This window comes from Aethalodelphis obliquidens, unplaced genomic scaffold, assembly GCF_003676395.1.
Source record: "Aethalodelphis obliquidens isolate GAN/ISIS:26980383/991018 unplaced genomic scaffold, ASM367639v1 scaffold2, whole genome shotgun sequence".
In the NCBI taxonomy this organism is placed as follows: domain Eukaryota; kingdom Metazoa; phylum Chordata; class Mammalia; order Artiodactyla; family Delphinidae; genus Aethalodelphis; species Aethalodelphis obliquidens.
The window spans coordinates 15,572,858-15,594,004 of NW_020837946.1; the positions used below are offsets into that span (position 1 = coordinate 15,572,858).

Consider the following 21,147-nt stretch of genomic DNA (forward strand, 5'->3'; position numbering starts at 1 on the left):
AGACGCGGACCCCTCTCCAGTCTCAGCAGGGACTGTCTCTCCCTGTTTCCGTGGGTGTACCCTTCTATTCCCGGGGAAGAGGCGCAGCGCAGGTTCCTCTCCGGGCCTGCCGAGGCTTCGGCGCCGCCGGGGATGGGAAGAGAAAGTGGCCGCTGTCGCCCAATCAGCGCGTGTCTCCGCCACCCGGGACGGTCTCCCCGTCGGCCAATCGCAGCTCAGGGCTCCTGACCAAGCTTTGGGTGAAAGAACTAATAAATGCTCCCGAGCCCGGATCCCCGCACTCGGTGTCACGACGGGAGGAGACTCAGGCCGGCCGCGCACCGCCCCCGGCCCCCCCCTCGGCTCGTCGCGGCGCTCAGAGCCCTCTCCCCAGCGCTCCCAGCCGCGGGGCCGCTCGCCCAGCTTCGCACCAAACTTTTCCGCCCTGGGCTCGGGATCCTGGACTCTGGGCCCTCCCTGCCCGCCCCTTTCCCCGGTTCCACCTCGAGCCTCTCTTTGGACTAGGAGCGAGCAACCCCCTCCCCGTGTCCCTCCTCTCGCTCCAGTCTTTTTGGGGAGGGGCTCTCCACGTTCGGGGGAGTTGCCGAGGGTCACCAGCGCCTCTCTCGTCCTTCTATTTCGCCTTCACCTGGATATAATTTCCAAGCGGCGCTGTCCCCAGGATGACCACACTGGCCGGAGCTGTGCCCAGGATGATGCGGCCGGGCCCGGGGCAGAACTACCCGCGCAGCGGGTTCCCGCTGGAAGGTAAGAAAGGGCCTCAGCGCCACCCCAAACCCCGGGGCCGCGGCGGGGCTGCTCCGCCCAGCCCCGGGTCTCCACAGGCGCGTCCAGGAGCCCATTCCCGGGGTACCCCCGCCCCAGGAGGGAACATTCGGGCGAGACCCCGACTCGATTTTCTCTGGGCAAACGAAGCGCCCTTCTCTCAAGTCCTCGCGGAGCTTGGCCGTCAGGCCTGCTCCTGGGCCGTTGCGCTTTCCTGTTGTTTTGGAAATGCCGTGGTGGGGAGAGGATCAGCCGGCTTCTGAGCACCAGAAAGCGACTTCTCAGCATTTTGTCCACCCGAAGGCATCTCAGAACTGTCCCGGCTGCTCCCGTGTTTGCTAAACTTTTGTTAATTCCGGAAGGAATTTCTTGCCGCGGCAAAGTTTGGAAAATTTAGCATTAATTGATTTATTAATTAGAATTCCATTCATCTCCAGCGGCATCTCGAAGTTTCCACAACCTGTTTGGGGAACTGCCTTTCAGTTAGCCTGAAGGTTCTGGAATCCCAGGGAGGCAAGAGGATTTGCCAGCCTGAAACTTTCTAGGCAATTTGCGAGGTTGAGGCGCCCGAGCCGGGATGCTGACCGGGTGGCGCCTAGCCTTGGTCCTCAGTCCAGAGTAGGATGTAATATCCAGGGCACCAGCGGAGGCGAGGGGACCTGTGAGCAGACCCGTCTGTCGCCTCTGTCCCGAGGTGTAACAGGTGACATGCACTGACACCTGCGGCTTGCTTTCAGGACCCTCTTTGACCTTTGGCTGCGGCCCTCTTAGCCAGAAACCTGAAGGGCTGTCAGCTTCTCCAAGTGCCTTAGAAAGAAAGCTGCCTCAGTTAGATAGGGTTTCGTGTGACTTCGAGAAGGCCTGGGTGAACACCTTTCTGTCAGGAGGCTGCTCCAGCCTCAGAGTCTCCCCCCACAAGTTGTCCCCTTTCCTGGGCCCAAAGGGAAGACAGTTTCACTGGAGCGAGTTAGTTTGCCCTGGTTGTTCCCTTCACACAAGATTATGTACCCCTGAATTGCTTAATAATTTGAACACGTGTAGTTGAAACAGGGTCTGGGGCTGGGAGCCTGAATGGAGCAGTTTCAGTGTTGAGGCTGTAACATGGCGATGGGCCAGAGAAGTGAGAAATTAGGTGGGTTCATCTTTTGGGCTGCTCTCTGGTCTCCCGAAGTGACGTTCTGTGCGTCTCTCTCTTCGCCTTCTGCTCTCAGTGTCCACCCCCCTCGGCCAGGGCCGGGTCAACCAACTTGGCGGTGTATTTATCAACGGCAGGCCACTACCCAACCACATCCGTCACAAGATCGTGGAGATGGCCCACCACGGCATCCGGCCCTGTGTCATCTCCCGCCAGCTGCGTGTGTCCCACGGCTGCGTCTCTAAGATCCTGTGCAGATATCAGGAGACGGGCTCCATCCGTCCCGGCGCCATCGGTGGCAGCAAGCCCAAGGTGAGCGCGTGGTCCTGGCCCTGGAGGCCTCCTGCCTGCACTGTCCCGAGTTAGGGAAGAATGGGCAGGGGGCAAGGACTGCCATCTGGGGCTTTCTGAGGAGTTTTTCCAAATCTGAGAAGGTGTGTGTGTGTGTGTGTGTGTGTGTGTGTGTGTGTGTGTGTGTATTGGGGGTTGAAGGGAAGTGGCTAGAGTGCTGTCTTAGCTGGCGCTCCTTGATGAATGCTAAGGAAAAACTCCAGCCTTTTTGCAAAGGTGATAAGGCATTTGTTTTTTATGCCTCAGAGTCCTGGAATCCCCATCAAATTATTTTAATAGGCAAACACCCAAAGTGTGCAAGCTGTATGTGCCCACCTGTTGCTGGTTTATTCCCCAAGTATCGTCCCAGCTCCCAGCCACTGCACTGCCTTTTCCAAAACTAATCCAAGGAGCCACTTTTGGCTTTTAATGGTTTCTCTCCCAGCTCCCATCCCCAGTCGCCTCCAGTCCAAATTGTCTTCAAGGAGTCAAAAGCCAGGGTGATTTGTTTTCTTTGTAATGAGCCAATGACTTGGCTTTTAAAAGGTACTTTGGTGCTATCCTCAAATTATTTTGGTTCTCCTTAAAAAAGGAAAGAGAATCACACTGGCTACGGCTGAGTGGGAGGGGATTGTATACGGTCTGCCTTTTCTTCTGGATGTGGGGAAAATCCAATATAATTTTCTAGTTGCCACAGGGCAAAACCCAAAGGAGGGTTCTGGTAAACTGAAGACTTCCAGACAACCGCCTCTCCTCCTGCCATGCCAGCCCCCTTTGCAACCTCTCTAAGAATCTCTGGAAACTCTTTTTATTGGGAAAAAAAGAGTCAGTCTCTAAAATTATCCATATTTGCTATCCTCTCTAATTTAAAAAAAACCTGGCTACTCACCTTTTGCATTTCACTTTGGTCTTCACCTTAGCTAAAATCTTGTGCTCCTTTGGGAAGGCCCAAGTCGCAGATCTAACTTGAGTTTTCTGCTACTCTTTCAAGCATTCATTTTTTAGTTTCGTTTTCGTGTTGATTCAGTGATTTCAGTTGATTCAGGGTTGCCTTTCTTTATTTCCATGGATCAGAAAGTACACCCCTTCCAATATGTCATACCTCTTCTTATTTTAAGCCGATTGAGGGGCTGAGCTGGGGAGAAGAGTACACAGGCTGCTTCCGGGTGGGATGGTTTCCTCTCTGCCCCTTTCTAAAGTACACAGCCTCAGAGAGCAAGGGTCCTTTTGCTAAGCAGAGGGACCTTCCCAGGGGGCGCAAGAAGGAGCGTCCCTCCAGGCCCGAGGCGGTGCGGTCGCCACGTCTGGCCCAGAGGACTGGGTACCAATGCCTGCCTGCCTGTTCTCTTAAAGCAGGTGACAACGCCTGACGTGGAGAAGAAAATTGAGGAATACAAAAGAGAGAACCCAGGCATGTTCAGCTGGGAAATTCGAGACAAATTACTCAAGGACGCGGTCTGTGACCGAAACACCGTACCCTCAGGTACCAGGCTCATTAACGTCTTCCTGGGGCGAGGCGTCAGTCGCTATTATCCGGGCAGGCCATCTGAACCATCATCACCCCAATGATCGATCTGGGCGATCGGAAGACGGCCCCTCCCAGGGCTCTGAAATATTTACGAGCTAGACGTTTTTGGCGTTTTATGGAGGGAGTGATGAGCTGCTTGTCCTGGGGTTGAGAGACCGCCGCTGAGGGCTCCCCAAAGAGGATTTCTGTCGAAGAGGCAGGGCAGGAAACGCGAGGCGGAGGCCAAGCGTTTATTAATATTGATGTTCCCTTTTAAAGAGAAACAAATGTTTTGGTAATCCTAACCGAAGGGAGATGGGGCCGCGCCAACCGAGACTTCACCGTGCACGCCAAGGAGGGGAGGCTTCGGCAACGGCCGGGATTTTTTCCCGAGAGTCCCAGGGCCCATCCGGCGCCCCCGGCGGCCAGGGGGAGGCGGAGGGAGAAGAGGGGCGAGCGCAGGCGAGGGCGAGGGCGCGCGGGTTTGTTTTTAATTAAAAGGAAACTCCCTTTTCCCCCCTGCGAGAACGAGATATTTCGGAGCATGGATTTGTTTACCAGACTGGAATCTGGAAAAAATAAATGGGAGAGAGTGCATTTTCTTTTGACTTTTACAATAGGAAACGATCCTGCAGTTGAAATTTAAACCCTTTATGGCCTCAAAAAAAAAAAAAAAAAAAGAAAAGAAAAAAGAAAAAAGTTGAATTGCAGGGGACGGGTCCGCTCTGGTTCTTCCTGCCTTTACCGCGAACCGCGGGGCGCAATGCCTTCAGGTTGAGGCGGTGCAGTGTGGCTGGTGGGAGAAATCTCTTAGATTGGAGATCTTGAGACCCGTCTGTGGAGTCTAGGGAGGGAAACTTCCTACTGGGGAGAGCGGACCGAGACCGCGGTTCCCGGCCCTAACCTGGAGGTGCGAGCTTTCCAGGCTCCCGGCTCGTTGTTCCTAGAGGCCGATTATGCGATGGGGGGTATGAGTGGGAGGGTGAGAGGGGGTGTAGAAGGACGAGGATGCCCAAAGACGCTGGAGGAGGCAGAAGCAAGCTGTTTAGGGCAGGCCTTCTAGGCCCCCCCACCCATACCCCGACTGGGGGCCGGGGGGCCCCTTGCAGCGCGGCCCTGCACGTCTCAGTCGTAAGCGCCCCCTTCCTCCTTCCGCCCCCAGTGAGTTCCATCAGCCGCATCCTGAGGAGTAAATTCGGGAAAGGCGAGGAGGAGGAGGCCGACCTGGAAAGGAAGGAGGCGGAGGAGAGTGAGAAGAAGGCGAAACACAGCATCGACGGCATCCTGAGCGAACGAGGTAAGCGGCGGCGCGCTGGGCGGCGCCCCGGGGGCCGGCGCCTCCCCGGACTCCGCGCTCTGACGTTGGGGTCCTGAGGGCGGCGCGGCCCCGCTCGTGTCAAGGCCCCTTCTCGCTCATATCCCCTGCACCCGGGTAAGAGCGTTCAAGTGAAAGACCAGAGACGCACTTACAGTGAACACAAAAATCTTTTCTTTTCTTTTTTTTTTCTTCTATTTTTAAACCTTTCCTCCACACCACTCGCAGCCCCACGGAAGGCAGAACTGCAAATTGCAGTCTGGGTGCGGGGCCACCCAGCTGCCCTCTGGGGTACGGGACTGGGTGTCTCTGAGCTGTTGTGAGGCAGGGGGCAGTCCGTGAGCCTCCGGAGGTTAAAGGAACTTTTTCCGCCCTTAGGAAAGGCCCGGGTCTCCAAAGGGGTTTCCACATCAGAGGAGGGGGGGCGCAGAGAGGGAGAGAGGGAGAGGGACGGGAACGAGGACAAGAGAGAGAGAGACTCAAAACTCTTTAAGGCAGTGGGGTCCCACCACACTGATTGCCTTATAAATGTATATCTGTAAGTTGGCTGTTTTTTTGTTTGTTTTAAATCGGTTTTCAAATGCGGTAGGGTTTGAGCTGTGCGTGTCTGGGAAGTAAAACAAGCCTAAGCTCTGGGTTACAAACCGAGGGGGTCTGGGTTCTTGGGCTCGCAGTGCCGGCACCCTTTCTCCGCCCAGGGGTGCGGACCATTGTCTTTTTGTTGGCTGCGATCTGTCAGCCTCAAGAGGAGATCTCCCCCCAGGAGTCATAAGTGCAGCCGGCGGGTTGTCTTCAGACTCCAAAGGTACGCCCACTCCCACAAAAGAAAGCCAGCCCCGTAGGAGTTGAACCTGGAAGGGTTCACGGCAGCAGGAGAGTCTCAGCCGTTTTGCGTCTCAGCACTTTTGGCCTTGGGGATGGTTGCACCTCCTCCAAAGCGCAAAGGGCCGGGAGTTGCCCGGTGCCCCCCTCCCCCATGCGTGGCCTTCCCTCGCCCGGGGCCGGGACTTCGTTGGGCTGAGTTGACTTTTGAGCTGCCCTAGAAGGGCAGGCGGCTCTCCAGGTGGGCTTGGAGCGATCACCCACTTCGACCGGCTGGGTCTGAGCCCTCAGCCGGTGGCATCCAGGGTAGGACTGTGGGTCAGGAAAGTGGTCGCTTCTTTTACCTCCATTGCTCAACTCCGGGGCGGACCGCTGGCCCTCCGGAGCGGCAGCTTTCCAAATCAATGCAAACTCTGTACACAACCTCGAAGGGACCCAGATTTCAATGTTATGTATCCGAACCACAGATTTCAGCGATAAACAGGTGCCTAGATGCCCCGGCACACACAGACAATCAAGAAAAGACACCAAAACCCACGGCGGGTTGGGCAGGGGAGATACATGTGCTGTTGCTGCCCTCCTTCTAAAGCAGGGGCCTCACGTGGACTCGGTTTAAGCCCTTCCTTTTGGAGGGGTGCGTTTCTGCCCTGGTCTCTGAGAAGAGACCGCAGCTTTTATTCTAGGTCCAGATGCATCACGGAGGTGCTGGGGAGGGAGGAAGGCGAGAAACCAGCCAACCCCAGACCTAACGGGCCCCTGCAGGCAGCGGGGCAATGAGCCCAGAGGGTAGGAGAGGCTTGGGAAGGGGGGGTGAAGGGTGGCAAGGTTTTGCTACTTGTTGCTGGTGGCGTCTGCTCCGCAGCTCGACAGCTCCCTCGCAGCACCGGCAACCGAGGCCCAGGAGACAAAACGCCCCAAATGAGCTGGTCAAACATTTGTACAACTTTTCCAGCTTTTACAAAGAAGGCCTTCTCTACACAATCTACACTTGGAGATGAACTTGGGAGACAAAGCCTGGAGAGTCCATTGAAACTCACACTTTAGCTCGGCCCAGACAAAGCTCCGGCCCGCAGCAGCTTGATGTGAACAAAGGAAGGCAACCTTTTTATAATTCAAGGAGAAAAGAAGAGAAAACAGCCCCACAAAGGCCCGAGAATAGACATTATGGGCTTGCAATGAGGGATGAATTATTCAATGAGCCCCAATAGCTGCTGCGCCAGGAAGTTTTATGGACTTTCCAGCGTGGAGAAAGTGGCCATTTCACCTACAAAATGTTTCTAGTCTTTTGGGCCGTCTAGCTGGGCCCGCTGCCATTCAAGGGCAATTGCTACCATTTTCAAAATCAGAGTATTCTCCCCAGAGGGGGCTGAACCGTTGAAAACACACACATACACACACCTCGGGGGCTGAAGTCTAATTTAATTTGGGGCTGTCAGGGAAGATGCAGCGTCAGTCACTTCAGTGCCTCTAGCTCCCTTTCCAGATGAGCCCTGGAGGACAAGAGGGGCCCAGAGAAAGGACAGAGTGGAGTGGAGTTTGAAGGGAAGTTTAGAAACCTCAAAAAAAAAAAAATAAAATTCCCTCTATCCTTTGGGCTGCAAAAGTCCCAGGCTGCCCCGCTTGGAAAATAGACTGAATGTTGATAAACGGCTCTGAGCTCCCAGGCCGGGCAGGAGGAGCCCGGCTGAGGAGGGACGTGTAGGTGTCATGATCAGGGCGGCTCGCTCTCTCTGGAGGTTCCAGCTTCCTTTCCGGCCTGCCGGATGTTTCTAAGACTGGCTTTCCCGAGTCCCTCTCTCTACTTGTCAGAGACTGGGACACAGGGAAAGAGGTACCCTGAAAGAGGTCAGAACGGCCCTCGTTTTTCTCTCCAGGGTCTTGTCCTTTCTTCTGGATGGCCTCTTTCACCTTCCCAACTTTGCCGTGTCCCTCGCCCAATGCAAGAGCAGCGCTTCGGCTCGACGCGGGGCGCTCAGGCCCGTGCGCCCTAGGCGCACAATAGACGCTGTGCGCCACTTCTGGATCTTTGCTTCCAGCTCTTTTGCCAGGGTGGAAGGAGAGGGTAGGGCAGCCAGGAACATCCCCCAGCACCCTCCTCATCTCCCCACACCCCCAGCCCCCCTCCCCACACACCATTCCTCTCCCCAAGAGTCGAGCAGGCGCAGCGGTAGGAACCTAGCCCCGGTCGCAGCAACTGGGGCTGTGGGCACTGCCCGCGCTGCGGCCACTCAATAGGCGTCTCTGTTCCTCCCCCGGCGCTGTGGAGCTGGCCCGCGGGCGCCGCCACAATGGGCCGGCCCCCACTCCTGCGCCCTGCGCCAAAGCGCCGCGCCGCCCCCTCCCCTGAGCTCCGGCCGGCTCGAAGCTTAGCTCGCCGGGCTGCAGCCGACTCAATTGCCTCCTTTATGTCCTTCTCACTTTCATCTAGACACAGCCCGCCTCCCCCGCCCTCTTCTTCTCCTCTTTTTTCCCCCTTCCTTGCCTGAGGCTCACATTAGTGAAATTTCTGCAACCTCCCCCATTTTTTTTCTTATTTTAAAGAAAGCCCTTAACACAAAAGCAGTGACTAATCAATAGAAACTGCTCCTTCATCAACTCCTCCTCCAGCGGCAGCAGCAGCAGGGTGACGCTTTTCCTGTTTGTGAGTTTTGGGAAACATTTTTGCTTTGTGCCGTAATGGAATTAGAGCACAGATGAGGACTGTAAATGGACACGCGACTGCAAGACTCTCGCTTAAATATTTAGATGCAAAGTTACAATTACTGACTTGTTGCTGCGGCTTTGAAGTGGCAGCTCGGGAGTGCAGGGGGAGAGAGGCCAGATTGCCAAACTGATGTTTTGATTGGGGCTGGAGATACACTTTCATAGGACTTTACCCCTTTTAAGAGTCACCAGTGAGCGTGGGAGCTTTGCAACAATTTCAAAGATTGAGCCAAGAGACCCCAAGCATAGGTAGGTCGGAGCTTACCCTCCTTTTTTTTTTTTTTTTAACGCTCCCTTTCAATTTGATGTTTTTGAAAAACAGTGCTTTTTTTCTTTTTTTAATTTGAGCAAGTAAAGGTGACAAAAGTTTTGCCTGAGTTTGTAAACTTAGGAGCTTTTCTAAAATTAACGAGGACGACATCAACTTTTCAGCGGGACATAAGATAAAGCAATTAAAAACGTACAGAAGTTTTAAAAGTCCTGAAACTATTTCGTTTCCAGTGGAATCATGAAAAGAACATTTTATCATTAACTGGAGTGCTACTGACATCGAGGGGAGCGGAAGGCCGTTTCTTCCCTCACCCGCCCTCCCCCCCGGACCCCCCCAGCCTTCAAGTTAGCAGGGAAGGACGTTTTGGCGCGAGGCAAAGGGCGGGGGGGGGGGGCGGGCGGGGAACAGGCGGGGGCGGGGGAGGGAGGAACTTTCCCACAGATTAAAATCACGGGCTATAATATCTTAGGTTTGTGGCATCGGAACCTTTATTAAAGTGGACGGCCCACTCTCCGAGTCCATTTGTCAGAATCACGAATTTGACCCCAATGTCGTCTCTGGTCTTTGGGGTAAATTTCATGTTATCTGAAGCCCTTACAATACTCAACAAGGAAATATCACCCGTTTAGAAATGTATTGGAAATATCAAAACTTGAATTAAATTAAAACACCTCGCTGTGTTCTTTTCAAGGAGATAACGGTAACGACTTTCCTGTTGGCCCGATTTGAAAGGAAAGACCCGAGTTCGGATCGTGGTTTTATTTTTCGAGGGTTTGTTCTGTTTGGTTGACTGCTGTGGGCTCACTTTCTAGCCTTATTGAAAACATGCAGATTTTCTAACTAATGCTTGAAATGGTATGTTTATTTTGAAGTTTGATTTGCTTGTTGATAGCACCGGAGCGGGGACGTAGGGGCTTCACGTGGGTAATAATTACTGAAGGGTCATTTAAGAGTCCCCAGGGCTGTGCAGTAAAAGCCATCGGCGCGGTGAGGTGGAACCAGCAAGTGCGCGTCAGTTCAGGGAGTGGAATATGCGGAAATTAATCAGGTGAATACGAGCGTTGCCACCGAACTCAGGTTCAACATTCATGAATACATATATTTTAAGGGGAAAAAAATTCCTTCCTAACTATGAGGTTATATGCTCACATTGTACGTACATAAGTAGTCAATGAATATTAAAAGCCTCAACAGCAGCAATAAACGGTGAGAGAGTTTGGCCAGGGCTGGGGCAGAGAAGGTTGGTTCAGTTCGGTGGAGTCCTATGGCAGGTAACTTATTTATGTGGGTAAATAAAGATTAAAGAACCATTAAGAATGTACATATATAACTAACAAGACAGTAAAAGGCAATTAAGCAGTCAGTTTAATGCCTTATCTCACTGGCTGCTCCGGGGTTGTTTTACAACTAGGAATTAAAATCTGAAAAGGAAGTTTTCAGCAGCTCTGGCCAAATATTGATTAAGTAGCTGTTTGTTGATACCATTGTTACGCATTAAAAGGCCGGGATCCCGGCCTCTCAGTGGCCATCTTCCATTGTGAGGGATTCTTAACCACTGAGATCAAAGCGGGATCATTTCAACTTATCTGTCTTGGAAAATCCTTCTTTTCCTCTGAAACCTCTAAGGAGGATTGACTGAATTCTCTTTAAGAAATAGGAACTGAAACCAGTTAAGTGTCCTAAGTTTGCAGAGAAGAGATTCATGGGGTGTTTTTAATTATCCTATGGTGATTTCTTGTTTAGAACTTAGGCTAAGATGGTGAACTTATCATCAAATAAGTTCTCGTTTGGGGGAGGTGACGAGAGGCATGGAAGCTATGATCCTGAATGTCACTAAATTTCTAAATATGGAAGTTTTACTGAAGTTACCTGCCAAGCTGGAATGACGTAAAGGCAAGATGTCAGAGTTTTGTGTAAAACTAGCTGGAGAACAATTAAATACACAGGAAACTGGGAGTTAGATTGACTGCATTTCTCTACATATGTTTTCACAATGTTTGTGTTTATGGATGGTTAGATGAGTCCCATGTATATTTTTAAACCTCCTACAATGTAGGAGCAGATATGTGTTTGTGTGTATAGTTAAAGTTTATTTATAAGTCGGTCACTATGAGTTATGTTGGCAGTAAACTATACCCAGTTGCACACACACACACACACACACAAGGATTTATTTCTCGTGTAGGTTACACTTTCTAGAGTCATGAGAATTTGAGGTAACAGCACAGCTTACCAATTCATATTCAGCACTGCTGTTGAATGCTAGGAAAAATATTTCTTTGAATAATTTTATGACTTTTTTGGCTGTTGATTTTTCGATGAACTGTTAGGCTTTTTTTGTTTTGTTTTGTTTAAGAGTTCAATATATTTGGATAGATTTTTCTTTTATTATGAGAGCTAAAATGCATGCAAAGACTCTTTTGGAAATACCATCTCTGTGCTTAATTTGCAAATTCCAACAAGTCACTCTGAGGTTGTGAAATTTATGCCAGATTCAGTTTTGAATATTCAACTGAGCATCATAGATCTGCCTGTGTGCGGGATTTTCCGAATCCCTTTCTCTGTGTTCATTTCACTACTAAATAACTGTGCTTAGGGTTTTATTTTTATTTCATTTATTTTATTTTACTCTTATTCACTCTTTTTTATATAAATTTATTTATTTTATGTATTTATTTTTGGCTGCATTGGGTCTTCTCTGCTGTGCACGGGCTTTCTCTAGTTGCGGCGAGCGGGGGCTACTCTTCGTCGCGGTGCGCGGGCTTCTCACTGCCGTGGCTTCTCTTGTTGCAGAGCACGGGCTCTAGGCACGCGGGCTTCAGTAGTTGCGGCACGTGGGGTCAGTAGTTGTGGCTCGCGGGCTCTAGAGCGCAGGCTCAGTAGTTGTGGCGCACGGGCTTAGTTGCTCCGCGGCATGTGGGATCTTCCCGGACCAGGGTTTGAACCCGTGTCCCCTGCATTGGCAGGCGGATTCTTAACCCCTGCGCCACCAGGCAAGTCCCCTTATTCACTCTTTTTTTTTTTTTGCGGTACGCGGGCCTCTCACTGTTGTGGCCTCTCCCGTTGCGAAGCACAGGCTCCGGACGCGCAGGCTCAGCGGCCATGGCTCACGGGCCCAGACGCTCCGCGGCATGTGGGATCCTCCCAGACCGGGGCGCGAACCCGTGTCCCCTGCATCGGCAGGCGGACTCTCAATCACTGCGCCACCAGGGAAGCCCCCCTTATTCACTCTTGAACAAGATGAATCTTGACATACAGAGTCAGAATCATTAGTGGGTATTTTCTAACATTTTGTATTATAATCTCCCAATTAGTTAATAATCTATCTGTGCTCAAATGTCCTTTGAAATAGTCCCAGTCATTGCAGTGTGGGACAACTGCCTGAAACAGATTAAGCTGGAAGTGTGAGTCAGTGCAGATCTATTATGACTACCTTGCCCTGGGTCCAGATGCAGTGCTAGAGAGTTCTTTGCTGCATTTTCCATGTATATGTATATTTCATGTTTCATTTACATGTGGAGTTAAAGTGACTTTCCCCCCTTAGATATCAGGCTATGTATTCATATACTGCCAGGAGGACAGCAGAGTCATACTCTGAGTGGGGTCTGATGTCAGTACCAAGGCAGAATTACTGACTCAATAACGGGCTATGTCAATTATATCTCAGTAAGGCTGGAAAAAATAAATACTTGGTATTATTGTTAAAAAAAAAAAAAAAAGCACTGGCTGCCTCAGTGGGGAACTGTGATCAGAGAAAGTGAAAAGGAGTTTCAGAAGTTGCCACTCTCTTGGAAGACGCACACCAAAGTGAGAACAGAGGACCATCCTCTGCTCCGCTGGGAAAGGTTTTCTCGCCCCGTTCATGCCAGTCTTGGGTAGAGAGTGGCACATCTCAGCTTTCAGCTCTATCTTGCAGTGTTGGGACAAATGCTGAGCTCCAACAGTGTTGAACTTTTGCTGAAATTGGGACGTCTCTCCTTTTAGAAAGCTTCCCCCGCATTTCTGTGATGGTCTCAAAGGAATAGAATATATGTACTTTCCAGTTTGTAACTGGAAAATGAGCGGTTATCGAAATGGCCGTTAACGTTATAAAACGTTTATTTAAGAGAGATGAGTTAGAAGCTTCACCATTGTCAAAGGGAGCTATGAAAACCATGGAAAATAGTTGCTGAAGACACTTGAGCAGTAAAAGGCCTTATGAATTCATATTTTCAATGTCTGTTTTCCTTCCTTCCTGATAAAAACTGAGAAGAGACTAACAGATAATTTCTGCCCTGGAAATGGCCACTTTTCTTTAAAGGAGTAGTTGTATTTTAATAAAGAACAATGGTGTAACATTTCAAATTTGATTTGGTGCACATTTCTCCTGGAAAAAAAAAATCCTGAGAAAGAGTTTTATCTTCACATTGCACATAACAAAGTTCGTAGCATTTAAATTTTAGCTGCAGGATTTTAAGTTGAAAAAATCCCAAACAACAAAGAACCCCTTCTCTTTGCAGTGAAGCAACTCAATCAAAGTAAGTAGTCTGAGTTTTTATGTCCGCCTTCTTACTGCAGTGATTGGGAAATGAATCTTCCCCAGTAATACAAACTAGAACCCATGACAGGCAATAACAGACTAGCCATATATTTGTCTCCTTAAACCCATTTAGTGATTTGATTTTTATGTATTTTTATTTGGCCAGCTTTACTGTATCTACAATAGCATATTAATATAAACTCTTGATTCGAGGAGCAATTTCCCACTCATTCTGGATCCGATTCCATTGGATTCTATTTTAAAATAGCTGATCAAAATGCTTTGTGACAAGGATGGGAGACTCTTCTTGGCTGACTAACATAGGACTGAGGGAGAGGAAATACCACTGATTTTTCAGCATTAAAAATTTCCAGGATCATATTGAGAATTCAAATAGTATAGTTTTAAGGAGGCTTAAATGTAAATTTAAAAAAATTTATAATCAGATGGTAGGCATATTTCTGGAAACAACTACAGAATTAAATGTACTTGGCTTTATGTCATTACATGCAAACAATAAGTAAGTTAGGGTAGAATAGCTAAGAAAGGAAAGTTAATGGCTGTGTGCAATTTATCTAGCAACATGGAGTTGGTTTTTGTATACTTTCATAGTCAATACTTGTATGGTCACATACAAATTTACATTTTTAACAGAAAGCCTACATTTGTAGGCTTGTGATTTTTATAGGTACACAGGTAAACTAAGAGTACAGCCACTATACCCCTCATATCTTTTATCTTTTTTTTTTTGGCAAACCCTAATATAGGCATTAACTTACTTCGGCATTGTCTGGGGGTATTAACATCATTTTTGTTTCCTTTATAGGGTCTATCTTCTTTTTGAAAAAAATCTTGTTTTTAAACAATTATAGACTCATAGAGTCTGTCTTCAAACACATATTTTAAAATTCTTCCAGTATTCAAACATATTATCAAGATTAAGAAAATCTTGGCCACAGGGTAGGGGTGTGTGTGTGTGTGTGTGTGTGTGTGTGTCCGTCCCAATTACCATGGTGAGCTTAACCTGAACTAAAGAAAATTAATTGGTCCAATTCATTTTATTATAAGAAAAGCAACAGGTTCCTTCTTTATGAATCCCCACTTGGCTGGTTTCCTGACTGAAGTTCACTAATACAAATGAATGTTTCTTGTCTGACTTAAACACACCCCAAAGTCCTTTTTCATGTCTTTGCTTGCCTTATAAGAGCATAGCACCCAAGGTAAAAGTAGTCTGTCTTGCATCACTGATTTTGCTCTAAAATTGAGAACAGCACATTTTGGGTGTGAGCCGCTTGAGTTCTGATGTCTGGTAAGATGGGAGCACATTATACCAATTTCCCAGGGTGATATGAGAATAAAATGAGAAGATGCAAGTTATGTGCAAGTTACACCTATCTCACAGGAAAACTCAAAATCTTGTGCGGGGGGGAAAAAAGCCCTCTGAACATGCAGAAAGCGACTAGCCTACTGGCAGATGGGCTCTGCCCAAGGGCAAATAAAAGCTTAATTCAGGCTTAGGAGCAACAATGAAGACCAACACACATACATGCACACACCAAAAAATTCACTTTCACTGATTCCAGAAAATTGAGTTTATAAGAAACTCTTTAATGTAATAGACTATATTGATTTAATAGTTTGAAAAATAATAAAATTTGAAAACCATTTGCCGAGATGTCAAAAGATATTTCTTAATTACTTTTTCTCCCGTTCTGTAGTTTACTTTTCTCTCTTAGACTAACTTGGCTGTTTAAAACTCTTCCAAATCAAACTTTGTTTTGTTTGTGTATTTGCACAAGATTTTTTTCCTCCACTGGACTGGCAAATAAGTTGCTTTTTGAAAATGGATCTCACACATGCGTTCTTATTCCTGAAATCCTGGTGCAATCCTTCATTTTGTGGAATTGTGTTTGTGTAATTTCTCATTGCGTCCCTTCTCCAGCCTGCTTCCTTGTTCTTAAATGTCTTTATGGCTCCGCACGTGATATCGTGTGCATTCTTCTTTCTTTCTGCATGATTCTTCTTAATCCCTCTCCTTTAAAATTGGAGTTCAGAAATATTAAGGAAACTTTCCAAAATAGCGTTTGTTAAGCTGGAGGATACATTTCAATGACCTCTCTATTCAGGTTCCCTCTCTATCCAGCCCCCAAAGCTTGGGACTTCTGTATGAGTAGGGTGCAATGCGAGGGTAAAAAAAAAGTAGCCTGGCTTGTAAGACTCGCGGGGGGCTGGAGAGCTCCTGCCCTGTGGTTCTCCTGCTGGAGTGCAGCCACTGGAGAGAAGGAAGGTTGTTTTCTTATCCCTGCATGCACTGGGCTGACCTGTCTCTGAAATAGGTCAGGCTGGGGCACCGCCAGTTTACGCAGCTGTCACGGCTTAGGCGTCTCAGCGGGCAGCCCGGCTCCTTGGCCGGTCGACCCCCAGTGAATTGATAAAAATTCGCTGGTGAGCCCTGGGCCTTCCTTCTGGACTGTGCTAGCCCCCTGAAGGCTTTTAGAGGCAAGGGGACTCCTGGATCATGGGGGCCAACTCTTAGCCTAAAAAACGAAAGCGTTCTTTTATTCCGAGGATTGCCCTCATGTCCACCCCCTCAAGTGAAAAATACATGTGTTGTCAGATTGTATTTTTAAATCATATTTATTTTTGACCAGGTAAAACCTACACTCTGTACATAATTCAAAATATAGAAAAGAGCGTACAGTGACAAGTCTTCTTCCCACTCAGGACCCTCAGTATCTTGGCTGTCTTTCTAGAGAGTCTGCATAAACAAGCAATTGTATTTCTCTCTTAAAAATATTCTCTCCTCTTTGTTTGCACAAATGGTAGCCCACTGTAGAAACTGTTCTGCGCTTTGCTTTTTTTTTTTTTCCACCTTAGAATATATCTCTGCAATCACTCCTCATCAGACTGAGGGTCTCCTCAGCCTGTTTATATAGCTGCATAGTATTCCATCCTACTGGCAAGCGATGATTTACTTAACAGCATTTAGAGTGTTTCCAATCCAACAGCACCATTTGGCACATGTGTGACTTTATTTGTAAAATAATTCCTCTGTGGTAGAGACAAAGGGAACGGCATTTGTGATTTTGATAGCTTTGGGGGAATTTGGGTTCTGCATTGAGAACAAATGGTGAAGGAATGCTCCCTAAACATGAAGTGTGTGTGTGTTTGCCTGTGGCCACTTGTACAAGAAAAAAGAGACACTTCCTTCTACCACTGTACGTAGGTAGGAGCATAGGTTTTGAAATTTCTGCTTAGGAAATTCCTCCAATATTTTGATATTTCTCCAGATGTAACATTCTCTAAATCCAAGGAAAGCTTTTTGCTTTGACTTGTTGGTTCCCCTTTTTATTCTCTTTTTCTTATCTACTATTTACTTCACTTCGCCTCCATCAAAAGTGGTACACTTATGTTAAGCATTCTTATTTTTCTTTCTGCGCTGGAAAAATTACGGATAGTTTTTAGAACAATTCAGAGACAACTTATTCTGATTGTTGAGTTACAAAAGAGAAATTGTCTTTCAGGGTTACCAAATTAGGTTTGAACTAGTAAGAAAGCAGATTATGTCTAATAGAACATGGTCTTGTATTTCTGATATTTGAAAAGTGCTGGCCTTGATTCTCTAGGGGTTTCTTGAGTTTGGTAAAGGTTACTTTTTGATTTTATGAACTTTTAAGGGGTATGTATCCATTCCCTTCTAGGCACAGAAGACTTTTTATGTCTTTGCACATAGCTTGCCTCCCTCAAATCATTTCAGCCCATTTTTCCGTGTATCTGGTGCTCAGGAATTCAGTTGTTGATGCTGCTGAGTACCTGGCTTCCCTAAGCTGGAAGTTCAAGGCTGTGGAATGAACCAGAAAGAACTGGGCTCCAACTATATGAGAAAACAACCCTCTCCAAAGCCTCCTGAGAAAACTGGAGATGTGAACACCAATACACACACACACACACACACATATATTTTTTTGCGGTACGCGGGCCTCTCACTGTCGTGGCCTCTCCCGTTGCGGAGCACAGGCTCCAGACGTGCAGGCCCGGCGGCCATGGCTCACGGGCCCAGCCGCTCCGCGGCGTGTGGGATCTTCCCGGACCGGGGCACGAACCCGTGTCCCCTGCATCGGCAGGCGGACTCTCAACCACTGCGCCACCAGGGCAGCCCAGCAATACATATTTTAAAGTCAGTATTTCAAGTCATTCCTTCTTAGGACTGGGCCTTTTGGAAACAGGAGAACAAGTTAGGGGCTAGGGATTTATTTTTGAAAATCAAAATCTTGATTCTTTTTTTTCAAAATAACAGGAAAACAAAAACAAGTCTTTCTTGACTGTTCCTGCAGCCAGCCCCACAGCATGTAGCACTATTCAGCCAGACACAAGGCAAGAAGGTGTGTTTTCCTGATGCTAGAACTTTTGTCTGTGCTTCGATAGAAACAGCCAGCTGGGAACCCTGGTTCTCTTTCTGTTTCCCCTCTGACTGCCTTACGGAACTCCAGAGGAGTCAGTGGGGATGTAAACAGGCCTGGCATTTAGAGCATCTGCAAAGAGCTGAGAAGAATGAAAAGCAGCTTTTTTTTCTCCCTCTCCTGGCTCTGTGCATAATTTGGATTGAATCAGGCCCATAATTTGTGACATCTGATTACTACCTGCAAAAGTATGCAGCTCTCCACGTAGGAAGGAGGGTCTTGGGAGGATTAATCCCGATGAGGAAGATTGTGATTTGTCAGGTTGCTGTGAGGTTCTCAACAGAAATTTCAACCACATAAAATCAGTGGTTTTCAGGTCCACATCAGCAGAACAACCACTCTTTAGATTCTCAACACATCCTTACATTGTTCTCATCACACAGGTGAAGGAGGAAGCAGGCTGAGGCGTTCTCTGGGGAACTGGCTCAGCGTCAGGGAGCAGGGGTTCCGGTGGGAGAGCTGCCCCTTCTCTTCTGATTTTTAGATTTGTAACTTTTTAAAATAAAGAGAGACCCATGAATTCATCTGGGGAAACACTTCAACTTTCCATTGTATGATTCCCAAGTGAATGGGATCTCAGTGTCTGGAATTATTGGTTATATGTTGGAAATTTTTAAGACATAAAATCCTCTCAGACCGTTTCTAAAGGGGGCTGGGAGTCCATTTCAGGAGGTCGAGCGAATAAATTGGGTCTCCTCACAGAGCATCCAGGGAACCTGCAATATGCCAGGGCAGAATATGATTTGGGAAGCTCTCCACGGTGGAAACTTTCCAGGTGGTCGATTTGCTTGACTTTTACGCAGATGGGACACATCCGGCACTTGTATGCATGCAAGACACTTTTATCAGAGGGCAGTAGAAAGGCAACTTCTGTAGCTTCTTCCCAGAAGCCAATGTCTGCTTGTGGTCACTGGCGCTGCCAAGCTCTGAATACTGCTGAATTTTTGTCTGAAAGAAGAAGGCAAACGGAGCACTGAATTCCCATTTAGCAACAGGTTAGAAACTACAAGGAGCCTGGCTTAAGAGTGCAGGGGCAAGAGGGGTGCCTGGGTAGTGGAATGTCCCCCATTCTACAGGGAATCAGCTCCAGGTAGAAGGCCAGGGTGCAAACTCAAGGCCTGGCTTGTTTTGAATTAGCTTCCAGGCTTTTGTCAGTGAACTTTTTGGGCCTCAACTTCTGTCTGTCTTCTTCCTGCCTGTGGAAAGTGTCAGCTAGGGTTTCTCGGGGCGTCCTGAGTACAAAGCCAGCTGGGGGCTGGGAAGGCCGCCTCATCTCGTTTTCATCAGAGGCTCAAGAAGTGGGTGTGGAGACAAACAGATCTTGTGTAGGTCAAGTACTCATTCCCTGGCACAGCTTTGTGTCAAGTGGTTTGTCCTTTTTAGACAAATTGAAACCAATGGCCACTATACAGGCTTGCCTTCCCGGTGGAGTACTAGCACATACCTGGGGCAGATAAGGAGAGCAACACTCTCCTTACTACAAAATACAAATGACATAGAGAGCCGAATTTGGTCTGAATCTTTGCTGGCTGGCGAACTTTCATCGTTTTATTGAATTACTATAATTTAATGTTACTTGTTTAAAGTAATGATTTTTCCCCTGAAATGAATCCTTTTTACTTATTTATTTTTAAAATTGAAAGCTCAAATTAAATTCATTAGGGAAGACAATGATTATCTTTCACATTGATATTTCTGGTACTTGGAAAATCCTTTTGGAAAAACTTTAGGAGACGGTCACTCAGACTGTAGTAGTTTATAGGAAATGATGTTACCGGAACAAGTTTGGGTTTTGTACAGGGATGTTTGATCATCTCCCTGCCCCCAATCTTCCGTTCCCAAACCCTGTGAAAATGTTTCTCTCACTTTCTTTTCACAAAGGACTCTATGGGCTGACCTTGGGTGAAAAGAGGGCAGTCTCAGCTGCTGTTCTCTCTTCTTTCCTGTCTCCCCAACCCCTGTCCTGCTTCTACCTGGCTTACCCTCCCCTTGTGCACTCCAGCTCCACACACACATACCATTGCTTCCACCGAGCTCTACCTCATTCACATTGACTCGACCAATTGCCCTTCCTAAGGACGCAGTTTCCAAAAGGGCCCTGGGAGCAATTGCCTGGCACGGAGGAATGACTCCCCAATGGCAGAATTCCAGGTACCCATGTAGGAAAGCTTTTTGGTTGGGGCAAGGTATAGGTTTCTGTTGCCCCGCAAATCGTACTCCAGCAGATCCCAACTTCGCTGTGAATGGGCAGGACTAGCTCTGCTGTGAGGAAGCTCTTTGTTGGTGAGCACGGCCTTCCAGGGCGTGGTACCCCATTGAGCTATCTGGGGGAGGCAGAGGCAGGTGGGCACCAAGAGCATTTCTCCTGTAGGTGGATTTTCCACACTTCCTGGATGCCAGGGAAGGGACTTGGCTTGTGTCCTTTGGGTTTCTTGGCAAAAAGCAGGGCCAGAGGAAGGACATACAGCGTCTGTTCTGGCTTAGAGCCATAGACAGGGAGGGCACTTTGGGGCCCATCTTGCCTCTGATTCTCAGGAGCAGATATCTGATCTGAATTTTCATGCTTCTAATGGTGCCTGGACCATTGTCAGAAGTCAGAAGAAGTGAGGTTCTCCTCTTCAGAAAGAGTAGGGCCCAAGGGGCATCCATGATGGGTCTACTGGCTAGGAGAGCTTCTGGAAGGCCAGAGGCTCCTGGACTCTCAGCGCTAGGGTCCTGGAGAGCCTCAGAAACACATTGCTTTGGAGAATGTAAGCCACGAGGGTCCCAGAGGGACAGCTGGCATTTATCCCACCTGTGATATATGGGGTTCAGAAACAGCCCGCTGTGTTTGTGGACTCTCATGATCTTGAATTCCTGCTGAGCCCCCATAGTTGGCAGTTAGACTTGATTGATGTTTTGTAAGTATTAGGTAATGACAGTAGATACAAGCATCTAGAAACAGCCCATATCTCCCCCAGGCCCTCTCAAGTGGAGGATGAAAGAGGAGTCCTGGGCAGAGGTGGGTTTACCATAGAGCTGAGGAACCTTCAGTTCCAGGGCCCCTCACCTGTGTGTATCCCTTCCAGGGGACCCCTAAATGATAAAAGCTTCAGGTCCCACGGAAATGCATCTACCCTTGTCCTCATTCAGTTTAGGGTGGGGAAGGTAGAGGCTAAGACACATGGGCTCCCTGTGCATGGAGTATGGGCCTGGCACAGCTGTGTGTGAGAGCATAAGGATATAATAATAATACTGATACTCAGTTACCCTCCACTTGTATCTTGGACTTTAGAGTTTCTAGGATACCTCCTCGTTTCTTATGCCTTATCTTGTTTACT

At 48.2% G+C, this 21,147-nt stretch overlaps 1 protein-coding gene across 2 annotated transcripts in view; it reads left to right on the forward strand.

Annotated features, from left to right (window-relative positions):
- Positions 1–279: 279 nt before the first annotated feature.
- Positions 280–21,147, forward strand: part of PAX3 (paired box 3) — a 96,499-nt gene continuing 75,631 nt past the window's right edge. Inside the window, exons 1-4 of one of the 2 annotated variants that reach the window (XM_027120314.1) lie at positions 280–747; positions 1,977–2,212; positions 3,584–3,713; positions 4,900–5,034. In XM_027120314.1, the coding sequence (XP_026976115.1) occupies positions 663–747; positions 1,977–2,212; positions 3,584–3,713; positions 4,900–5,034 (586 nt within the window). In that variant the 5' untranslated portion in view covers positions 280–662. The remainder of the gene's footprint in view (positions 748–1,976; positions 2,213–3,583; positions 3,714–4,899; positions 5,035–21,147) is intronic. The other variant, XM_027120320.1, reaches the window with a different exon arrangement.